Source organism: Talpa occidentalis, unplaced genomic scaffold (assembly GCF_014898055.3).
Source record: "Talpa occidentalis isolate TD23 unplaced genomic scaffold, MPIMG_talOcc4v2.1 talOcc4.7, whole genome shotgun sequence".
NCBI classification, from domain to species: Eukaryota; Metazoa; Chordata; class Mammalia; order Eulipotyphla; family Talpidae; genus Talpa; species Talpa occidentalis.
In genome coordinates, this window is record NW_023605083.1 from 86272186 (window position 1) to 86290451 (window position 18266).

An 18266-nucleotide genomic window follows, 5' to 3' on the forward strand; every position below is an offset into this window, starting at 1 on the left:
TACTTGACAGCACACATTGAAGATGTAATGAAGCTAGATGACATCCATCGTCTACCACAAAGTGCCTCCTTTCTTATGTTAGATAGATAGGACAGACCTACTTTTATCAAATCAAGAATGGATTGGATCAAGTTATTAAAACAGTAAATTTCTGATTTCTCCCTGTTCTTTGGACATGGCCCTCCTGAACTTTTTTTTTTTAATAGAGGCATGTTATTTATTTGTTTGTTTTGTTTTTTGTTTATACATGCACTGGGTACAGTCAGAAGCGCGGGAGGGTGAGAGAATTCACCAGAGCCAGAGCGGGGAGCAGAGCAGGCAGAAGGACCAAAGTACACTGCTGAGGGGAGCAGCGGGCGGCAGGAGAGGTCTGAGTGCCACATGGGACCCTCCTCCGGTGGCCGGGGAGCAGCCGGGGATCGAACCGGCGCCGCAGAGGCTGTGGGCAGCTTCGCAACCCAGCGCTCAACCAGTTCGCCACCAGGGAGGCCCCTGAACTTTTGATTGAGAGCCTAAAGTTTTGATTGGAGTCTTGTCTCCTCATGCCTGAAAGTTTTGGTCTCAGAAGGTTTTATGCTTATATCTTTAACTTAACCACACCACAGAGGTTCAAAATCTGACAAATGTCTTGACAGGGAGATCTTTGTTTGTTGCAGGCCTCTTTCTATTATTAGGGTTTTGATCCTCTGCACTATAAGAAGCTGGAAAATTTATCTTGTCATTTTCTTTGGCTTCCTGAACTTTCTAACAAATCAGTAAATGTTCTATAAAGCCAAACGATTTCGCATTTGGGCTTGAGTTTGGGTTTCCTCTAGTGTCCAATTTATCAATCAGCCCCAAATGGCTGACAAAAGGTTGGTATCTGTTTCCTCAGTCTCATGGCTTGAAATGCAACATATAGCTCCCAAATCTGTACCTCTAGCCCAGGCCTCTCTCCTAAATCCATGCTCATTTAGACATCTTCACTCGAATATCTACCAGACCTCTCAAACTGAAATATGAAGCCTTGATCTTCCTTCCTAAAATAGCTCCACCAAAAGCTTTCCCAGGTGATGGTAATTTTATCCTTCTACCTTTGGCTCTTCAGGTATAAATCCCTACAGTCACTTTTTACTTCTTTTATTCTCAAATACACTATTTCCCACCTTTCAAGAAATGATATTGAATGTACTTTCAGAATCCAACCACTTCTCATCATCCCCACTACCACCACTCTGGTCTCATCTCTCACCTGGATTAATGCAAAAGCCTCCAAACAGTCTCTTTCCACCCTAATCCTTAAATACAGTGGCAAGAGTAATCCTTTAAAACAGGGGTCAGCAAATTTTTCCTGTAGAAGCCAGAGAATAGATATTTAGGCTTTGTAGGTTGTCAATGGGCAAAATCAAGATTACTGCACAGGTACTTAATACAACAAGAGAAAACAATTTTCTAAAATGTTTTTAATAATTGAGTACAGTTTTTTTTCAATAATGGAATTAAAAATAAATGGATACCATTTTGTTTAATTGGAGTTCAAAAACAATGTTCCCTATCACAAACTGATAGCAAATATTTATTGGTAAAAATTGTTCTTAATTGATGGACACACAAAAACAGGTTGTGGAATGGATTTACTACCCTGCATGCTGTAGTTTGCCAACTCCTTCTTTGAAATTTAATCATCTCGGGCCTCCCTGGTGGTGCAAGGGGTTAAGACACAGCACTATAAAGCTAGCCGCAGCCACTACAGCATGAGTTTGAACCCCGGCCAATGAAGTGACCCACATGGCGCAGCAGACCTCTCCTGTCTCGCCCACTGCTCCCCCCAGCAGTGTATTTTAGCAGATCTGCCTGTTCTGTTCCCCATTATGTCTCTAGTAAATCCTCTCACCCCCCTCATCTCTGGCCTGTACCCCAGCTCTTGTATGCATAAATAAATAAATCTTTAGGGCTTTCCTCGTGGAGCAAGGGATTAAGGACAGCTCTATGGGGCCTCCCTGGTGGCGCAGCGGTTGAGCGCTGGGTTGCGAAGCTGCCTGCAGCCTCTGCAGCGCCGGTTCGATCCCCGGCTGCTCCCCGGCCATCGGAGGAGGGTCCCACATGGCGCGCAGACCTCTCCTGCCGCCCGCTGCTCCCCTCAGCAGTGTACTTCGGTCCTTCTGCCTGCTCTGCTCCCCGCTCTGGCTCTGGTGGATTCTCTCACCTCCCGCGCTTCTGACTGTACCCAGTGCTTGCATAAATAAATAAATAAATCTTATAAAAAAAGGACAGCTCTATGAAGCAGTCCACAGCCTCTGCAGCACAAGTTTGATCCCCGGCCAGCCAGGGAGATACCCACATGGCACAGCGGACCTCTCCTGTCTTGCCTGCCGCTCCCCTCAGCAGTGTTTTCAGTCAATCTGCCTGTTCTGTTCCCTGCTCTGTCTCTGGTGAATCCTCTCACCTCCCACACCTCTGGCCTGTACCTCAGTTCTTCTTCTTCTTTTTTTTTTTATAGAGGCATGTTTATTTATTTATTTGTTTGTTTGTTTGTTTTGTTTATACATGCACTGGGTACAGTCAGAAGCACGGGAGGGTGAGAGAATTCACCAGAGCCAGAGCAGGGAGCAGAGCAGGCAGAAGGACCGAAGTACACTGCTGAGGGGAGCAGCGGGCAGCAGGAGAGGTCTGCGCGCCATGTGGGACCCTCCTCTGGTGGCCTGGGAGCAGCCGGGGATAGAACCTGCGCCGCAGAGGCCGCGGGCAGCTTCGCAACCCAGCGCTCAACCGCTGCACCACCGGGGAGGCCCTGTACCTCAGTTCTTATATGCATAAATAAATAAATCCTAAAAAAAAAAAACTTAAAAAAAATCATCTCATAACATTCTCAAAACCCTGTGAATTAATTTTCCATTGTTGTATAACAATAACCACACATTCACCTGCCTAAAAGTAACACCTATTTATTATCCTCACATTTCTGTCCATCAGAAGTCATGGTAGGTTTGTCTGAGTTCTCTGCTTAGGGTCTCAAAAGGATGAAATCAAGGTGTCTTCTTATATGGAGCATATGGGAAACAATTTGCTTCCAGGCTCACTTAGGTTGCATGCGACTATAGGTCTGAGGTCTCTATTTCTTTGGTGGCTGGCAGTCAGGAACTATTCTCAGCTTCTAGAAGCTGCCTGCATTTCTTATGTGGGTCCCTCCATCTTAGAAGCCATGAAAGTTGCTTTCAAATCTCAAGCTTTGACTCTTTCTGACTTTCCTTCCTGCTTGCTACTGGGTGGAAATAACTCTGCTTATAAAGGCAATTTCTTTCTTTCTTTTTTTTTTTTTTTTTGTGGGACCCTCGACGGTGGCAGGGGAACGAACTGGTGCTGCAGAGGCTGTGGGCAGCCTCACAGCCCAGTGCTCAACCGCTGTACCACCAGGGGAGGCCCTCCTTTTTTTTTTTTTTTTTTTTAAAGATTTATCTATCTATACAAGCACTGAGCACAGTCAGAAGCACGGGAGGGCGAGAGAACTCACCAGAGCCAGAGTGGGGAACAGAACAGGCAGACCGACGAAATACACTGCTGAGGGGAGCAGTGGGCGCAGCAGGAGAGGTCTGCGCGCCATGTGGGACCCTCGCCAGCAGCTGGGGATCGAACTAGCACTGCAGAGGCTGTGGGCAGCCTCGCAGCCCAGCGGTAAACTGCCATGCCACCAGGGGAGGCCCTAACTCTGCTTATAAAGGTCTCATTTGATTGGATTAGACCCAACCAGAATATTGTACCTTAAGGTCAACTGACTTTGGGATATCCATTACATCTGCAAAAACCCTTCAGAGCAGTACCTAAGTTAATGTTAAATTGAATAATTAGGGGACAAGAGTATGGTGGGGTCATATTTAGAATTCTGCTACCACACCCTGTAGTAACTTCATACTCAGACTAAGAAGGGCCAATATTTGTACCATTTTCCCTTTCCTATTTTTTTCTCTTTTCTACTGTACTTCTCACCTTTAACATATAATATACATTGGGTCTTCCTGGTGGCACAAGGAGTTGGCTGTCAGCACTATGAAGCAATCTGCAGCTACTGCAAAGATGAGTTCGATCCCCGGCCAGAGTGGTAGCCCACATGGCGCACTGAACCTTTCCTTTCTCGTGTGCTGCTCCCCTTAGCAGTGTGCTTCAGTCAGTCTGCCTGTTCTGCTCCCCACTCTGTCTCCGGTGAATCCTCTCACCCCCCGCACCTCTAGACCGTACCCCAGTTCTTGAATGCATAAATAAATAAATCTTTAAAGAATATATACATTACTTATTTTTGATGTATATTGTTTGTTCTTTCTTGCTAGAATTAAAGTTCTCAAATGTAAGGATCTTTTTTGTTCAGTGATGTATTTTTTTTTAAAGATTTATTTATTTATGCATACAAGAGCTAGGGTACAGGCCAGAGGTGCGGGGGATGAGAGGATTCACCAGAGACAGAGAGGGAGCAGAACAGGCAGACTGAAATACACTGCTGAGGGGAGCAACGGGCAAGTCAGGAGAGGTCTGTTGTACCATGTGGGTAGCTCCCTGGCCGGGGAGCGAACTCATGTTGCAACAGCTGCAGACTGCTTCATGGGTTGCATCTTAACCTCTTGCACCACCAGGGAGGCCCAGTGATGTATTTTTTGTTCACTATACACCTAGGACAGTGACTGACACAAAATAGGTGATCAATAAAAATTTTCTGAATGAAATCTTGGGAAACTCTTGTTTCAGTTTTCTTTTTTTAAAAAACATATTTATTTTGCATAGAAGAACTGGAGTGTAGGCCAGAGGTGTGTGTGGGGGGGGTGTAAGAGGATTCACCAGAGACAAAGTGGGGAGCAGAACATGTGATTTACTGAAGTACACTGCCAAGGGGAGCAATGGGCAAGACAGGAGAGGTCTGCTGTACCATATGTGGCTCAGCTCCCTGGCCAGGATTGAACTCAGGCCGGAGCAGTGATAGGATGACAGAGCTAAGACTTAAACTCTATGCCCCCGGGGAGGTCTTTGTTTCAGGTTTTTATTTATTTATGTATATACTAGGTTATGATATAAAAAATATATTATCCTGGGCCTCCCTGGTGGTGCAGGGGTTAAGACGCAACCTATGAAGCAATCCGCAGCCACTGCAGCACAAGTTCGATTCTCGGCCCGCCAAGGAGAAACCCACACGGTGGGACAGACCTCTCCTGTCTCACCCGCTGCTCCCCTCAGCTGTGTACTTCAGTCTGTCTGCCTGTTCTATTCCCGACGCTGTCTCTGGTAAATCCTCTCACCCTCCCATCATCTCTGGCCTATACCCCAATTCTTGTATAAAAATAAATAAATCTTTAAAAAAAAAATTATCCTGATGAGCGCAAAGTATTTGAAAGCTACAGGGATTAGACTACATGACCTCTAAGATCCTTTTCAAATTTCAACACTTATGTATTTCTATGTGCAGCTAGTGAAACTCCACAATATCCTTTGGGATGTGGCAAGGTTCACAACTTAGACACTTTGGCAAGGCAGTGATTATTTAAACATAAAAGGTAAATAGCAACTCTACCTGTTCTATAGTAAGTTAGAAAAAACTGTGGAAACAGCAAGAACTGATGAATGCCCCAAATATAAAAACCTGAACTTAATCCTTTCACCAAAAGTGATACTATTGAGAGTACATGGCAAAAGAGATCAAAATTCCCCTGGTAAAAGCTTCCACTCACTTACTGAAGAAGTGAAGAGGAGTGAAGAAAGATTTCACTTAAAGTCTCTGCTGTAGAAATGGTGACTTGAATGGACTTTGGGAGCAAAGACCACTTCTGAAGAATGTATGATTTCCACTCATCCACAGGCAGATCCATGCTACTTTAGATCTATAAAATGAGGAAGAAAATAAGGAATTTAGAATTCTACAAATGCATACTTCTCCAGTATTACACAACAAAACTTTTTGGTCTTTTTCTATAGTGGCTTATTTGCTAAGAAAGAATTTATATTCACTCTCACCAGTTCACTCAACATCTTTCATTCCTATTGAAAGCTACTTTGTGCCAGGTACCATGTCAGGTGATGCTTATATAACAATGAATCAATCAGATTAGAGCCACCATCCCTGTTCTCTCAGGCCCTAGTCATTCAAATCAGAAACCTGAGAGACATCCCAGATTTTCCTTTCTCACTCATCCAGGCATCTCTTAAATTAACGAATATTTCTATTTCAAACATACTTTAGTTTTCTTTCAATCCTAAGGTTAATCCTTCAGTTCCAGCCCTGACCACCTTCTGTCGGGCATTCTCTCCAAAGTATACTAATTAGAATCCATGCCTTAACTCCTACCTTCAAAATAAAGATATTTAGCCTAGTTAGAGAAGTCAAGAAAGGTGTCTCTAAGCTGAGATTTGAGGATTTTGTTAACCAGTGAGGGGAGCTAGGCAGAAGAGGAAAAAGAAAGTTCAAAGGCCCTGTGAAAGAGAAGAATCTGGAAAACACCTGGAATTAAAAAAAAAAAAAAAAAAGCTGGACCCGAGGAAAGAACAAGTGGGGTTATGCCATGATGGGACAGATGGGAAGATGGTGTGCTGAGTGCAACGAGGTAATGCAACGAGCTATCCCCAGTTTGCCAGGCTCTTTCAGCTAGGAGCATTCCTACCCTCATTTGGAGGCCACCTGGAAAATTTCCACCCATCCTTTAAGATTTACTTCAAACGGAACCTCCTTCAGGAAGCCTTTCTTGATTTTCCATCTGTGCTTCTTAACTCCTACCCAACCCCAATTCATTCCATCGTCCAGAGACAACTGCCAGAGCTCTGCCTTAAATTCATCACTGTTTCTCTTAGCATTTGGGGAAGCCCAGTACAGATCTTCATTATTTGACCCTCTGTTTACTCGCTTATTCCCAAGTCTCACTTCTTCCTATGCTCTACTGCAACGAGCTATTATCCCCAGTTTGCCAGGCTCTTTCAGCTAGGAGCATTCCTACCCTCATTTGGAGGCCACCTGGAAAATTTCCACCCATCCTTCAAGATTTAGTTCAAACGGAACCTCCTTCAGGAAGCCCTTCTTGATTTTCCATCTGTGCTTCCTACACACGTTATTTCTTCGGGGGCCCTTACCATGCCTAGCTGAAGTTAGAACTACTCAAAAAGAAAACTCCCTCCACAGACAGCATTCTCCTCTGAGGGCAGCGATAGGGTCTTATTACCTTCAGAGGCCTCACTGCGCTAAAGTGAGTCGGGCACCAGCGGAGCTCAGCACTGGGTTGCTGAAGGAATCAAGTCACAGCTTTCACTACATTTAGCAGCAGCCACCAGGGACCAGCACTAACTCTCCGCTGGGCTACCAATCTGTCTACCCGCCAAAGTCGCAGCCGGATACGCTCCCAGGGCCGGGTCACAAAGTTCTGATATTGCGCCACCCGCCCCTTTGCCGCGTACGCACCACGCTTGGCGCGCCGGGTGCGCGGCGATCAGACGGCGCCATCCAGCTACTAGGCCCAGAAGCGGCGCCCGGACAGGTTACGTGAACGTCCCGCCGCGCCTCGGCCAATGAGCTTGCTCCTCGGCTGCTAGGCCCGCCCCCATGCGGCGCGCAGGTCAGGACGCGGGAGCAGCGCGCTCTGAGTAGCTGCTCGGGCCAATCACTCCGGAGCGCGCGCGACCCCGGGAGTGAATTCCGGCTGCAGAGGAGCCGGAGCGCGGGAGTTGGCGCAGCGGAGCCATGAGTGTCCTGAGCGAGGGGGCCATTACGGTGAGTCGTCTTCTGCGACCTGGGCCGGCGGGACGGGGTGGCAGTGGACACTGGGGCTCTGCGGAGTGGAGAAGGGAGAGGGGCTCGGAATGATGGGGGGCAGGGACGCGAGAGCAGTTGTTTGGGGGGCCTGGGGGGGTTGGGGGGGGATCCGCCGGTGACTGAATAATCTCACTGTCTTCCAAGGATTTCCCCCCCCCCATTGGCTTTTAAACATGCTGACACTTTTCTTGCTTCGGAAGACGAAACAGGATAAACTTTTTGATCTTCACCTGCCTCCCCTGCTAGTCCCCAGCGGCCACTTTGTCTCCTCCCCTTCCCGTCCACTGCCAAACTTTGCTGCAGTTTTCTGTTGTGCGCGCTTTCTTTTGCTCACCTGTCGTTAACCCTTTTATCCCCTTGAGTGAGTCATTCCCCCTATCACTATAGAAATAACCCTGGCTGAAGTTAGCAGTGCCTCCAAGTCGCTCAGTGCAGCACCCACTTTCAATTTTTCAGCTTACCAGAGTTCTTAGCGGAATTTGAGTCTGTTGAGTCATGTCCTACTCATTACACTCTCTTAACCGTCGTGGTTAAGCTTTCTTAGTATGTCCCCGCCCCACCCCACCCCCCGCCCCGCCTTATTTTGCAGGTCCTTTGTAATTTTTGTTGACTTAAGGCAGTCCTCTAGGGCCCGGCCTCCCCGTCTATTTATCTACATGTCTTGCTCGCATATTTCTTTGTCCAGGGCTCAGGGCTACTGTTATTCTGAATGACAAACCTCTATAATCTCGCTGCTTGCCTTAAATCTTGAGACATTTAAAAATCAACTCATCCCCAAAGCAGACCCATTTCCCAAAGCTAACCCATTTATCTTCTTTAATCTAGGCCTCTTAATGTACCCTCTCTGGATGAGTGATACCATTCATTATCCATTAAATTGTGCTAGCCAGAAATGCCGAAATCGTTATTCCTACAAACTCCATCACCCTGCATGCCCACTCCATCACTAAGTCTAGTGCATTTTTACCTTCAAGTATGTCTCTTAAATCCATCTACTTGTCTATTCACACTGGTACCAGCATTTCTTGTCTGGACTACTTCCACTCAGCATACCATCTTCCCGTCTGTCCCATCATGGCATAACCCCACTTGTTCTTTCCTCCGTTCCAGCTTTTTTAAAAAAAAAATTCCAGGTGTTTTCCATATTATTCTCTTTTACAGGGCCTTTGAACTTTCATTTTCTTCTTCTGCCTAGCTCCCCTTCACTGGTTAACAAAATACTCAAATCTCAGAGATGCCCTTCTTGACTTCTCTTAGTAGGCTAAATACCTTTATTTTGAGGCCCTAATTTCTGTTTGTTCACTTGTTACCTGTGTATCTTTGGGCAAAATAGTGAATGCTGCTGTTAATGAGGGTAATAATACCTATTACCTATACCTATTGCATGAAGTCAATGCAAGGATTAAGTGAGTTATTACATTTAAAGTGCTTAGCCCATACCTGATACGTAGTAAATGTTCACTATATATTACCTATTATTGATAATCACAGATTTAATTTTACAATTATTTGTTGATTTGATTAACACCAGCTACTTTCTGTCTTCTTCATTGGATTGTAAATTCTTTGAGACCTGAAGTTTTTTTTTCTCTGCTCAACATAGCATACCTGGAGCAGTGCTGGCAAGTTTTAGGTGTCAATAAGTACTTGCTAGTTGCATCTGAGGAAATGAAAAGAAAGGGACAGGCATGGATGGGAAAGAAAGGAAGCTTGGAAGAAACAGGAAGGGGAAGAACAGTTGGGAGAATTGAATGAATATCTGAATAAGAATAATTATACCTGGGAAGTGATTGCAAATTGTAACCCTCTTAATAATTGCTACCTGGTGCCTTGAAGACAAATGGGTAGAGGGGGTAGTAGAAAAAAAACTAGCAAGTGTTCTTCACTTTGAAGATGATGACATGGGGCTATTTAAATATTTGATTAGTTTTCTCTATTCAAACTTCTGAAAACATACTAGTATTAGGTAAAGTATTACTTAGGTTTTACTCATAGATAAATGACAAGAAAAATTTTGTGTTTCTGATGATGGAATGGGAAAACCTTTGTCAACTCCGATTATTAGCTGAAGCAATGTATCATTTTAGAAATAGAGGCATTTTGTTTTTTGTTTTAAGATTTGTTTATTTATGCATACAAGAGCTGGGGTACAGGCCAGAGATGCGGGGGGGTGGGGGGTGAGCAGATTTACCAGAGACAGAGTGGGGAACAGAACAGGCAGATCTACTGAAATACACTGCTGAGGGGAGCAGCGAGCAAGTCAGGAGAGGTCTGCTGCGCCATGTGGGTTGCTCCCTGGTCGGCCAGCCGGGGATCGAACTTAGTGCTACAGAGGCTGTGGATTGCTTCATAGTGCGGTGCTTAACTCCTTGCGCCACCAGGGAGGCCCCTGTTTTTTGTTTTTAAACTTTTTTTTTTCCTTAAAGATTTTTTTGTTTGTTTATGTATACAAGAGCTGGGGTGTAGGCCAGAGGTGCAGGGGGTGAGAACATTCACCAGAGACAAAGTGGGAAGCAGAACGGGCGGATCTACTGAAATACACTACTGAGGGGAGCAGTAGGTGAGATGGGAGGTCTGCTGTACCATGTTGGTCAACTCCCTGCCTGGGGATGGAACTCAGGCCGCAATGGCTGGTGATAGCTTGATAGTGCTGAGACTTGAACCTCTGCATCACCAGGGAGGCCCCTGTATTTAGTATTTTTGATTACACATTTTAAGTTGAGAGGAATAAAGTAACACGTGTCTGTTTTAAAATAAATAGAACAGAATGCTTTTAATGAAATTACTTCTGCTCACCTTTTCCCAGCCTGTATCACAAGCAGCTACTTAAAAAAAAAAAACTTTATTGAAGTTTAATTACAAATGATAAAATACACCTATTGTAAGTGCACAGTTTGAGTTTTGACAGACACTTATACTACTATAACCACACCACCCTCATCTTTTTCCCATCCCTTGCCCCACCCAAGGTTTCTGCTTTTTTTCGTTCTGATATCTATCACTGTAGGTTAGTCTTCACTGTTGTAAAACTTAATATAAATGGAATCAAATAATAATACATATTCTTTTGTTTGACTTTTCAGCAAAATGGTTTTTGAGATTTATTCGTGGTGTTTTAGTAGTTTGTGTCTTCGTATTGCCAAGTACTATGCCATTGTATGAATAAACATTTGTTTATGTATTTGTTGTTGGATATTTGGGCTATTTTCTCCTTTTTTAGCTATTATGAAGATGCTATGAACATTTATGTACACATGCTTTTGTGGGAATAGGTTTTCGTTCCTCTGAGATAAATACCTAGGAGTGCAATTGCTCAATCATATGGTAAAATGAATTTTTAATTTTATAAGGATTTGCCAAACTGCTATCACAGTGGCTATGAGAATTCTAGTTGCTACATATCATCACCAAACCTAGGTTTATCAGTCTTTAATTCCAGTGTAATACTATCTCACTGTCATTTGATTTGTCTTTCCCTCATGACTAGTGATGTTGGCCATGTTTTCATGTTTTGCCATTTGTGTGTCTTCCTTTGTGAATGGCCTGTTCAAGTCTTTTGCCTATTTAAAAAGTTGGGTTGTGTTCTTATAAGTTGTAAAAAGTCTTCTCAAGATAGATACATATTTAAATAGGACCTCCCTGGTGGCTCAAGGGGTTAAGTCACAGCAGTATGAAGAAGTCTGCAGCCACTGTGGCATGAATTCGATCCCGGGCCAGGGAGGTGACCCACATGGCGCAGCAGACCTCTTCTGTCTCACCTGCTGCTCCCCTCAGCAGTGTATTTCAGTCAATCCACCTGTTCTGCTCCCTGTTCTGTCTCTAGTGAATCCTCTCACCAACCCCCCCTGCACCTCTGGTCTACACTCCAGCTCTTCTTTTTATTTTTATTTTTTTAAGACTTATTTATGCATACAAGAGCTGGGGTACAGGCCAGATATGGGGGGTGAGAGGATCCACCAGAGACAGAATGGGGAACAGAACTGGCAGACTGACCAAAATACACTGCTGAGGGGAGCAGCGGGCGAGGCAAAAGAGGTTGCCTTGCCATGTGGGTTTCTCCCTGGCTGGCCAGAGATTGAACTCATGCTGCAGAGGCTGCGGATTGCTTAATAGTGCAGTGCTTAACCCCTTGCTCCATCAGGGAGGCCCCACCCCAGGTCTTGTATGCAAAATTAAATAAATCTTTTTTAAAAAAAGAATATTGAGTTGCATTGGGAGATTGTTAATTTACCTTCAAATCAGCTGCTCCTTTTAAGAGTGGAGTAGCTTTTACTTTGGGACTAGATTACTCCTTTTTCTAAAGCATGGTCTTTCTGGGTTTTTACTATGCACTAGGTATTTACTGAATTCGCTCTACTCTGGCTGGTTAGAATTCAAATATATTCAAATGTGAGTGCCAGTAATTTTTCAGCTTATAGCTCTCAACTACAGACGTGTCTTGGAGATATTATGGGTTTGGTTCCAGACCACTGCAATAAAGCAAATGTTCTAATAAAGCAAATCCCATGAATTTTTTGGTTTCCTAGTGCATGTGAAAGTTATGTTTACACTATACTGCAGTCTATTAAGTGTGCAATAGCATTATTTCTTTAAAAAAAAATGTACACACCTTAATTAAATGTGACACAGACATGAAGTGAACACATGCTGTTGGAAAAATGGTGCCAGTAGTTATTCTCAATGTCAAGGTTGCCTGCTATAAACCCTCAGTTTGTTAACACACACACAAAAATTATGAAGCACTGTTAATAAAATGAAGCACAGTAAAATGAGGTATGCCTGTATTTATTCTTTGCCTGGCCCTGTGGAGTCTCACTTTATATATATACAACTTAGAATTCAGTCAGAAGACTCAAGGGCACCCCTGTGTAGGTTACTAAAGCTTTCCCTGTGTAGCCCCCTCTCCAGTACTCTGCATCCACAAACTCCAGCTAACTCACCTCCCTGAATTCGGAGCGGTGCTCACCTGTTCTGCCATGTTCACCTTAGATTCCCTTCCCTGCAGTGTGGTCTAGAGAATAACTCTGTGTGAAAGCAGGGTGATTACAGGTCTCATATCGTTTCCCTTCTTTCAGGGATCATGGTCATGGTCTCCCTGTTATCTGATATTTGAAAACAGTTTTGTCCAGTGTTTTATGTTTGGAAGAGCTCTGTGGTATCATTTCAGCATGAGTACAAGCAGATGTCAGACAACCATTTTTAACTACTGTTTTCTGATAATTACCTTGAAATGTTGGCTTTTTTATAAACAGACTAAGACCCTGATAGTTATTCTGTGTTTTTAGAATTTTTTAATGATTGGTAAAAGAGTCAAGAGACTTAAAATCCAAAAAGTCCAGGGCCTCCCTGGTGGTGCGTGGGTTAAAGTCAGTGCTATCAAGCTATAGCAGCCACCTTAGCATGAGTTCGATCCCCCGCCAGAGAGCTGACCCACATGGCACAGCAGACCTCTCCTGTCTCACCACTGTTTCCCTCAGCAGTGTATTTCAGTCAATCTGCCTGTTCTGTTCCCCACTGTCTCTCACCCCCTCCCATGCTTCTGGCCTAAACCCCAGTTCTTGTATGCATAAATAAAATAAATCTTTAAAAAAATCCCATCCAAAAAAAAATTAAAATTAAAAATAAAAATCCAAAAGGTACAAAAGAATATGCTGTACAAGGTCTGCTTCTCTCATGGCCCCCCACTCACACAGTTTGCTCACAAGTGGCAACCGCTTATATATAAAGAACAATTTTTTTTTAAGATTTATTTTTTAATGCATACAAGAACTGGGATATAGGCCAGAGGTGCTTGTGTGTGTGTGTGTGTGAGAGAGAGAGAGAGAGAGGATTCACCATAGACAGAGTGGGAACCAGAACAGGCAGATTTACTGAAATACACTGGTGAGGGGAGCAGTGGGTGAGACAGGAAAGTTCTGCCGTGCCACGTGGGTCAGCTCCCTGGCTGGGGATCGAACTCATGCTGCAGTGGCTGCGGATAGCTTCATGGTCCTGTCTTAACCACTTGCACCACCAGGGAGGCCCAAGAACAAATTTTTAAGGCTGTATAATATTCTGTTTTAAACATTTTACTGTACTTACCTAGTTCTTTATTGAGCACTAATGAGTGCTAATATGTTACAAATGTTACAAATATGTATACAGATGTAATGCCAGTATTTCAGATATGTCTTTGCTGGTCAACATGTATGATTTTATGATTTGTCCCGGTTTTATGATTTTATGATTTGTCCAGAATGAAAATCGTAAGCTAGATTTTCAGATGATAAGCTCTGAAGAAACTCTTAACAATATTATCAGTAGTTTATTTCAAATACCAAACTATGAAAATATATCCAATATTAGTCATCATTTGCATACATATGTCACAATAATCTTTTACTCTTTCAGGCCATAATGCAACAGGGAGATACATCCATAAAACCCATCCTCCAAGTCATTGTGAGTAGCTACATATGTTTTATGTCAAACATTTTTAAACTTATGTGTAATTATAAATTACATTTGATAAAAGCATGTACACATTTATCTACTTTGGGAAATTGTCTCCATCATCACAAAAAAAATAGTCCAGTTCATGCTGTAAACCCTGAGAGAGGAATCAAGCTTTTTTTTCCCCAATGTTAGCCAGAATCAGACCTTTGGAGACTCAAATTTGAGGCTTTTTCTTTCCTCGTTCTTTCCACAATTGATGGATGCTGTAGTGCTATATACATCCTTACTACCTTCTTGTCTTCCTGCCGGTAGGTTTGGCTTAATTAAATCTGCCTTACATATGGTCTCCAGAGAGATTTATCTAAAATGAACTTATCAGAAAATAAGTGTCAGAAGTAGGAATAGGGTATGGAAGAGAAAAGACCTATTAATCCAATAAAATTTTATGTAGTAAAAATTCAGTAAAATGAACTTGTCTGCTTCAAAATCTTCATTAACTCTATCCATGTGAGGAGCTCTTAAATTTTAGTGGGAATTTAAGAAGTCAATAGAAGCTGAATCTTAGAACATACCTGCAGATGCTGAATCAGGAGGCCTGTTTGTTGCCTTGTAACTCTAAGAGTAACTGTCGATCACCTTAAGACTTTCCGTATTTCACTTATTTTTCAGAGAACTATCTGGTTTCCTCAAGTTGGGATAAGTTTTTTGACTATTCCTATGTCATTATGTGTATACCTTTCTTATCTCCCTCTTATCTCTACCCTATTGTAAACCTCTTCAGGGTAAGGATTTTTTTTTCTTGCATTTTTAGCATGTTTCCTACATAGCCCCTGCCATATATTCTGTACCTTGTTATATGTTATTTTAAAATTGATTTTCAACTAAATTTGAATAGGGGAGAGAGAATGCAAGAGTATTGGCAATTTATTTTATGTTTAGCTGTGTAGTCCTTACTAATGTTAGTGGGAAGAGGTTGGTGGGAGAATCATCAAATCCAATTTTATTTGGATTTAGGTATCAAGAGAATGGGCAAAAAGTGAAGTTTGTGTTGACTAATGGCAAACCCACTCTCCTGCCACTTAGGTTTGCTTATCTTTACAGACTGGGCACACAATCTGGTTAATGAATCAAATTTTCTGTTCCTAGAACATTCGTCCTATTACTACAGGGAATAGTCCACCCCGTTACCGACTGCTTATGAGTGATGGATTGAACACTCTATCCTGTAAGTATGGTATAAAATTCCAGGAATTTGTATTAAATAATAAAAGCACACCCAACACTTTGCAGTAATTTGGGGGCATTCCAGAAATATTCATTTGCTTGACTATGCACTTGATTGAGACAATTGGAGCTGGCAGAGAACTTTCCAGCAGTAGGCTGAATCTAGTGGAAAGCTGCCACTTGGCTTAATTAATTTTCTCTAACTGGTGCTCTCTGTTTTCTTTGATTAATTTCCCTTAGGATGATATTGACATTTAGTGAATATGACGGGTTAGCTATCTTATACCTCCCTTTTTGAGGTTCTAGTTCTGTGTTGGAAACTTTACATGAGAGAAGGGAAAAAATTTGCAGGATTCATTTGCCATCTCTAGTCACAGTGTAAAGGACGTAGAAAAGATTTAGTATTTATCTTGAAATCTGAATGATGGGAAAAATGATTTGGGCACTTTAAGAAATACATAACATTCAGGGTAGCAGCAGATGTTTAAATGCACCTCAAATTATACCTTATTCTTTTTTACTATGAAGAATCTAACTGGTTTCAATTTTAGGAACATATTTAAGGCATTACTTTTCTTTGCTAGCATAGGTGTGATCAGCTTTTGAATTGTTTTGACTGAAATGTTTTGGAGACTAAAGTAATCTCTCTGCTTTTCAGCTTTCATGTTGGCAACACAGTTGAACCCTCTTGTTGAGAAAGAACAATTATCTAGCAATTGTATTTGCCAGATTAACCGATTTATTGTTAACACTTTGAAAGATGGAAGGTATGTGTTGTTTTTTGTTTTCCTGTTTTATTTTGTGACAGATTGGTAACTAATTTTGAGCAGAATTCCATTAGGTGTCAATATAACTGGGAATCAAAAAAGGCAATGATGAGCTTTCAACTAAGAATTTATAGCTATTGAGTTCAGAGCTCGGGTGATTAAAACATGGCTCCAAAGGGAGAGAACTGTAGAAATGAACTGGAGATTTCAGAACAGAAGATTAAAGCTGAATGCAGAACTCTTCTTATTCTAATCTCTTCAAAAACACTGGTTTTAAGGTTCTCAAGGTATCTGTTTTCAGTAAGAGGCACTTAATAGAGCTCCCCTTTTCAATTTTGAATCTTTCATAGTAAATACTTTGTTGAGTAACTACACCATGCTACATGCTAGAGATAAAATGGTGAACAGAAGAACTATTAATTCCCTCATGAGTAACCCTTGCTAAAATAAAAGATTTTAGTTGGGGAGAGTATTTACATTCCATTTTTCTTACAGGTTTTTTTATTTTCAATTACAAATAGCCAAAACAAAGAAGCAATTGTAATAAACATTCTCATCTTAAAAAGGGTATATCAGTGTGTGTTATATTATTTTCTATCTGTTCTTTTTTTTTTCTTAAGATTTATTTATTTATGCATACAAGAACTGGGGTACAGGCCAGAGATGTGGTGGGTGAGAGGATTCACCAGAGACAGAGTGGGGAACAGAACAGGCAGATTAATGGAAATACACTGCTGAGGGGAGCAGCAGACGAGACAGGAGAGGTCTGCCTCGCCATGTGGGTTGCTCCCTGGTGGGCCAGGGATTGAACTCCTTGCTGCAGAGGCGTTGGATTGCCTCATAGTGTGGTGCTTAACCCCTTGCGCCACCAGGAAGGCCCAGTTTTAGAATCCTTTTTGAATTTAATTGGTGAGTTTATTCTGCTAGAATTATGTTTTTTCCCTAAACTTTATGTTAACTACTGTGTTCTTGCTTTTTTCTCTTTTCCTGTCTTGGGTGGTTTCTTTAATTTTCTTCCTCTAAATTGATTTGGAAATTGTTCATTTTACATTTTCTTTGTTGTTACACATATTTAAAAATCCATATTTGAGTTAACATATTCTAAAATAGATCAATATTTTAACCATCCTCCCAAATAAAATGAAGGTCTTAAAATGGTCTGTGCACATTGTCTTAGTTGAAGTTTGTTTTTATTCCTTCAATTAGTGTATTTTCTTATAAAGTCATTGCTTATTTAGAGTTACCCATAGTTTACCTCACCTTTGCCTCTTTTATCACGTTTCTTTCTCACTTGTTCAATTTACACTTTCCTGAAGAACATCTTTTAGCAGTTCGTTTAGGGGGAATTTATGCATGGTAAAAATATCTAAAAATTTAAATATATATATTTAAATTGTGTTCATTTAAATATTGACTGTAACAGCAGAGTTGAAAAGAACCAAAATGTTCATGAATAGGGAAATGGTTAAATAAATTATGAGCAAGTACGTACTATAGATTATTATGTAGTAGTTAAAGAAATGAATTAGTTCTAAATGAAAATTTAATGACACGTAAATAATGCCAGTTCTTCCTATTCAATGACAAAAACAAGCTACAGAATAACTTCATTAATATTTTTCCCCTTTTCTTTGTTTACTGTGGCAACATTGGTTTATAGCATTGTATGTGAACTAAATGCGTAGTATCACACCTCACATGCATGTCCTCCTGCCATACCCACCACCAAGCACCCACAGTCCTCCACCATAGTCCGTTGTTCCTCCCTTCCCCGCTGTTCCTCCACCTATTCTCCCTATACCCTCAACCCCACAATCTGTTTTTATAGGATGTGTTACTGGTTTGATGTAATCTTTTCTTTTGTTTCTCTGTATTTACATGTAAGTGAAGCCATCCCATATTTATCTTTCTCCTTTTTTTTTTTTTAACATTTATTTATTCATGCATACTGGAACTGGGATATAGGCCAGAGGTAGGGGGTGGGGCACAGGGAGTGGTAAGAGGATTCACCAGAGACAGAGTGGGGAACAGAACAGGCAGATTGAAACACACTGCTGAGGGGAGCAGCGGGCAAGACAGGAGAGGTC

General features: G+C 42.0%; 2 protein-coding genes across 7 annotated transcripts in view; one reads left to right on the top strand and one right to left on the bottom strand.

Annotated features, from left to right (window-relative positions):
- SMYD4 (SET and MYND domain containing 4) overlaps window positions 1-7461 on the bottom strand; it is a 49419-nt gene extending 41958 nt beyond the window's left edge. For 3 of the 6 annotated variants that reach the window (XM_037493481.2, XM_037493477.2, XM_054688694.1), the window contains exons 1-2: window positions 7167-7393; window positions 5692-5837 (exon numbers count right to left, since the gene is read on the bottom strand). In XM_037493481.2, coding sequence (XP_037349378.1) covers window positions 5692-5825 — 134 coding nt within the window. In that variant the 5' untranslated portion in view covers window positions 5826-5837; window positions 7167-7393. The other 3 variants (XM_037493478.2, XM_037493479.2, XM_037493480.2) reach the window with 3 other exon arrangements.
- Window positions 7462-7582: 121 nt separating this feature from the next.
- The window catches only part of RPA1 (replication protein A1), a 41966-nt gene continuing 31282 nt past the window's right edge, over window positions 7583-18266 (top strand). The window contains exons 1-4 of the mRNA XM_037492274.2: window positions 7583-7711; window positions 14144-14194; window positions 15335-15413; window positions 16071-16179. Coding sequence (XP_037348171.1) covers window positions 7682-7711; window positions 14144-14194; window positions 15335-15413; window positions 16071-16179 — 269 coding nt within the window. The 5' untranslated portion in view covers window positions 7583-7681. The remainder of the gene's footprint in view (window positions 7712-14143; window positions 14195-15334; window positions 15414-16070; window positions 16180-18266) is intronic.